Source organism: Musca autumnalis, unplaced genomic scaffold (genome assembly GCF_047663935.1).
Source record: "Musca autumnalis isolate F117 unplaced genomic scaffold, ASM4766393v1 scaffold_3, whole genome shotgun sequence".
NCBI classification, from domain to species: domain Eukaryota; kingdom Metazoa; phylum Arthropoda; class Insecta; order Diptera; family Muscidae; genus Musca; species Musca autumnalis.
In genome coordinates this window covers 214,957,265-214,963,211 of record NW_027411866.1, presented here as the reverse complement: position 1 = coordinate 214,963,211, position 5,947 = coordinate 214,957,265, and the positions used below count along the sequence as shown (strand labels likewise).

The 5,947-nt window shown below is 36.9% G+C and overlaps 1 protein-coding gene across 1 annotated transcript; it reads right to left on the bottom strand.

The window, feature by feature from the left end:
* Positions 1-745: 745 nt before the first annotated feature.
* LOC141398430 (neprilysin-1-like) lies at positions 746-2,509 on the bottom strand. Its single transcript, XM_073975715.1, has one exon. It carries the CDS (start codon positions 2,507-2,509, stop codon positions 746-748), a length of 1,764 nt encoding a protein of 587 aa, XP_073831816.1.
* Positions 2,510-5,947: the final 3,438 nt, after the last annotated feature.

Genomic DNA, 5,947 nt, shown 5'->3' with positions numbered 1-5,947 from the left:
TTTAAAAATCCACGCCTGTTTTGGTCTTTGGTCGGTATGAAAAATCTACGGTTATTATGGTCTATAGTCGGTATTAAAAATCCACGCATATTTTGGTCTTTGGTCGGTATTCAAAATTCACGCCTATTTTGGTCTTTGGTCGGTATTAAAAATCCACGGTTATTTTGGTCGTTGGTTGGTATTAAAAAAACCCACGCCTAATTTGGCCTTTGGTCGGTATAAAAACCTTAAAAAATCCACGCCTATTTCGGTCTTTGTTAGGTATTAGAAATCTTGTTTTTTAATTAAATAAAAAATCCACACTTATTGTGGACTTTGTATGGTCTTAAAAAGCATTTTAAAAATCCACGACTACTTTAGTCTTTGGTTGGTATTAAAAATTAATAAAAATTCCACACCTAGTTTGGCCTTCAGTCGGTATATAAAAATCCTTATAAAATACAAAAAAAAAATATAAAAATCCCTTGTAAAATCCTCGCATATTTTGGTCTTAGGTTGCTATTAAAAATCCAAGCCTATTCTGGCATTTGATTGGAATTAATAGCCCTTAAAAATTCCCGCCAATTGTGGTAATCCTTTGGTTTTAAAAAATCCACGCCCATTGGTAATTGCATCCAAACAAGACGAATGCAATTACCAATCAGTAAAACATCACGTTCCAATTACCCTTCGACTGTTTATAAAATTCATGAAAAAAAAAATCCATTTGGTATTTCATTTACTATTTATTTATTATGAACAATATTTAAAAGTTTTTAAGGAACATATTTAATTTACAATCAAATGCCTCATTGAAATCCGACAAATGCATCAGCATAGAATTAACAACTTCTGCATATTCGTAATCTTTTTCACAGCGATAATGAATGGCATTGATGAAGAACATTTTTTTCAGTTGCCTCAAGGAGCTCAAGCCGAACATGGTTTTTAATCTCTCAGCCTCTTTGGGTTCTAGCGATGAGAAAAATACATCAAAGGATGTATGAAGACTTGTAATGTACTCCAAATATGAAGTATCTCTAGTCTTTGAGATAGTCATGCCATCAAGTATTTGTTGAGCCATAAGAGTACCCAATGAACTTTGTTTGAAGATATTTTCCAAGGCGGGATGATAAATTGGTTGACGTAGCACAGAGAATGGTAGAACAAGTCGATTTAAAGGAAGTTCATATTTAGGGCCAATATCATAAATTGGTATATCAGATGTTGGAATGTTGATGAGCATGTCCGTGGCGTAGTTGAGTTCCGATTCGAAATGGTATTTTAGAATGTTCAAATAATTGCTGTAATAATTATTATTTTGAAGATTCAGAGATTCGTAGACATATTTCAAGACTTCAGCTGCATTGTGTGATTGAGGTAAATTGCCTACTTGCAGTTGTATCGTATCCAAATTCTCTATGAGGTAGTCGGGTATTATGACATTTTTATGCATACGTAAAGTTTTGCTAAGACCTTTCACAATATTATCGAAAATTTGTTGCATTTGAGGTATATCGTCTAGCAATTCTGGATGTAATTGTGAGAGAATCCATTCAGTGGCCGGTGTTAGAAGAGCAGTTGTCTGTGTCATACATTCATTGGCCTTAATATTTTGCTTGTCTGTGGTCATTTTGTTGGCCTTAGTCATTTTGTCGGCCTTCTGCAAATATAGCAGGAAACGTACCTCCAAATAACGGCAAATGAACTTGTCATCATATTTCTTTAACAATTTATCCAGGGCGTCCATGCCTTCAACATTTCTCATGTTGAACTCCATATTGACATTCAATTTCTCAGCTCCGATTAGCCTGGTTAGATATCTTTTTAGCCATGTATAGGGCAGTTCTTGGAATTTAAATGTTTTCTCATTTCCGTTGGAAACTTGAGCTAAAAGGAGCTCCGTTTCAAAGTCATCAATAAGTTCATCTAATTCCATAAAATTCATGGTACCGGAAGGTAGGGCTATGCTCTTATTCAAGAACTTCATATCAGTTGAGTCTACAAGTTTAAAGTCTTTAGAGGATCCAATCCATTGATCTATGAACATATCGTTTAAACCATATTTACGAAATATGGCCATGGTTGTGGGCCAATCGAAAACAACATCTCTGTTCGCTGTGGGTGTGAACAAGGCCCATGTCATCTTCTCCTCTTTCTCCAGGTAATTTACGAATCCCATGTAATTAAATTCCTCAGTTCCGACACAGGATTCATAGAAATTCTTTACCAATTGAGCACATTTTGGCATCTCATCCAAAGATGTTTTCTTCAAATACCTCTGGATTTCCCAGTTACCATTGTACCGAATCATATCCATTTTCGAAGTATAACGTCCATCTAAATGTTTCTCCGTCCATTGGGAGCACACGTAGGGATAAAATTGATTGCAGGGACTAAAGTCCTTGTTGAAATTTTTCATTATTGTGGCGTAGTGGTTTTGATTAATGGCATTGTGCTGTAAATTCTTGCTGCAGTACACGAATCCAAAAATGGCTATCACCAAAAAGAGGCGGATAAGGGTCTTCATTTTGATTGCCGTTACTTATTCACTTTCACTCGCGTGTCTTGTAGCTTCACTTAAAATTTCACAACTGAACTAATATTCGAACTGAAATATATTCAGCATTTATAGGAAACTGTGATGCCATTTCAATTTATTTTTATGTTCTTATTTTCAAAGCGTTGCGCTGATATGGGAGAGAAGGAGGTTAAAGTTTAACAAACAAACTAAAATAGATTTAGTGTTGGAAAAATTAGACTGGACCCCAAGCTATAAAGGCGAATGAAACCAAACCACTGTTATCTCAAGTTTAAAACTGCAAAACACAAAAAAAAAAATACAAAACTGTCGCAAAAACATAACACCAACAATTGTTTGTGGTATATTTAGCTTTAGCTTTAAGGCAGTAATGGCCTGACTTTGCAAAAGCACCATTGATGTGTGCCCAAAGAAACAACAAAATACCCATATGTTTGCCATGCTATTTTGGTGACTTCATCAGTAAATAGTTCAATTTCAATAATCATGAATCTAATATTATAATAATGCATGATAACGTACGGCATGGGTCTACTCAGAGGGGGAGGCCCCCACTGTGGGAATATATACCGATCTAACGTGCTGTAATAGAGGAAAACTCTTATTTTCTTGCTGATAGAGCAAGCTTATTGTCAGGCACAAGTCTGCCTTCTTTATTTCTTCATACCATATTTATATCAAAATCTTAAATCTAACATTGTGTTTCCTATTCTAAAAAAATACTCAATATCGATCGAGCTACCCTCAACCAATAGGAAAAGAGTTTGATACAATTATATTTACATGTGTGTACATTTGTTTGTGTGTCTGTATTCATTTACATATGTTGAGTCTTTCATTCATATCAAACATTTTACAATTTCACTCAAATAATTTACTATTGGAATATTCTTCATTCCCATTGGTCAGAACTCTGACTCATCGCAATACGATTTCGAATTCTAATAAGAACTGGACATTTTTGGCCTACATATGAGCGAGCAACAAAACAAAGACGAAACATGAATACAATGAAACTACAATGTTGCCAACCAACTCAACTTCAAACAAAAACAAGTAAAAAGTCGTTAAGTTCGGCCGGGCCGAACTTTTTATACCCTCCACCATAAAATAGTCTTAATTAAAATCGAATAATTAAGGTCCTTTCACAATTTTAGGTGGAACAACTTTTCGACAATGGATAGACTCCTACTGCCTCCCACTATTGCATAAATTACTCTGTGAACACAAATGTTGGGGCAGAGATAACCGATTCGGTTCAAATTTTGGCTTTCGTAATATTTTGCCCAAACTTAGTTTAAGTTCGAAGATGAGCTATATCGGTCCACTCCTTCCGGTACCTCCCCCACAAAAGTTCGAAAATGTTCGGAAAATTTGTGCGCACGATAACTCTTGAAGGGAGTAACCGATTTGGTCCATACTTTGCCTATCGTGGAGCGTGTACCAGACTTAGATCAGTTTTTAATATGGACTCAATCGGTCCACTCCGTCGGGTACCTCCCACACAAAAATTTGGAAAAGTTCAGTTTAGGAACATCTCTCGAATCGCTTTGATTTTTGCTTTAGCAACTTGTATTCACTGCCCTCCATACGACGGTATAAGTTTCATCAGGGGCAAGTCCATACTTCCTGAGAAAATAGCCTGAAAGTTGCAAAAAACCCCTACGACACCGTGTGAGGAGGTTGGAGGGCAAAATAACTCTCGAACAGGTCTGCCGATTCGGTCCAAAGTTTGGCCTTAGTAATATTTTGTTCGAAGATAAGCCATATCGGTCCACTCCTTCAGGTACCTCCCCCACAATAGTACAAAAATGTTCGGAAAAATTGTGCGTACGATAACTCTTGAAGAGAGTGGCCGAATTGGACCATACTTTACACATCCTAATATATCTACCAGATATAGATCAGGTTCAAATATGGAGTATATTTGTTCACTCCATCCGGTACCTCCCACACAAAATTTCGGATACATGTTCACTTTAAGACCTGCTTTCGAATCACTTTGATTTTTGTTGAAGCAACTTGCATTCGCTGCCTCAATTGCGATGGTAAAAGTTGTTTGAGGGGCAGGTCCATACTTCTTGAGCAAACATCCCTGAAGTTGTAAAAAACCCCTATGGTACCATATGTAGTGGCTGGAGATCCATTCTTTTTAGTATCTCCTCCGCAAAACTTTTGATCTTTAATCCTAATCAACATTCTTGTCAGTTCAAACGCCCAAAATTTTAACATGCGTTTTTTTGTGAAAAAATTGTTTCGATATACACAGGCTGAGGGTATATCTCTGTCGGCAAGCCGACTGATACTTTTTTACTTGTTGTAGAGCACTTAAGCAACAGTGAACAAAGATATAACGCTAATTCCTGATGGCCCACAGGGTCTCTAACAAAAATTTCATCACGCCATAACGCGGAAGTTCGACTCACGGCGGATCTGGCCTTCGGGGTTCATAACATATTCACCAAGGCCTTTCTTCCCCAAGAGGAATTTTCCGTGCCCCAGACTTTCAACTCCATTTTGTTGCACAGTGTTATCTAATCTAATCTAAAAAAATGTGTTCAGCTAGGTGAAAGGTACCACCTACCAAAGTCAACCTATCCAAAGTCAACCTATCTTTAAATTTTTGGCGGAAAAGTTTTATAGCTGCAGGGAACTTCACGAGTCAAATTATGGGTAGTTTATCAAAACAATGTAGACCCTCAAAACTGGACCCATGTTGACGAATTTTAGTGAAGAAATTTCGTGACCACTGTAAATTCCCGAAAATCGGGATATACCAAAACATGGACCTATATTGACGATTATATTTGAATAGACAAAATTGTAGCTAAAATTCTCAAAATACCGATCATTACAACTAGTTCGGTTAAAAATTGCAGCTAAACTTCTCAAAATACCGAAAATTGGGAGATACCGTTATATGGGGGCTATACCAAAATATGGACCTATGTTGACGACCACTGAGAACCTCAAATGTCAAATTGCAGATAGTTCGGTTACAAATTGTTGCTAAAATTCTCAAAATACCGAAAATCGGGAGGTACCGTTATATGGGGGTTATACCAAAACATGGACCTATGTTGACGATGTTTGGTGGAGATATTTCATGACCACTGAGAACCTCAAATGGCAAATTACAGCTAGTTCGGTTAAAAATTGTAGCTAAAATTCCAAAAGTACCGAAAAACGGGAGGTACCAATATATGGGGACTATACCAAAACATGGGCCTATGCCCATATCCTTTGGGATATAATTTTGTTGATCACTACGAACCCTAAGTATCAAATTATAGCTGATTTGGTCTGCAAATGTGGCGAAGAACGTCAAAATACCTCAAATCCGGATGTACCGTTATATGGGGGCTATACCAAAGAGTGGACCGATATAGCCCATCTTCGAACTTGACCTGCCCATGAAAAAAAGAC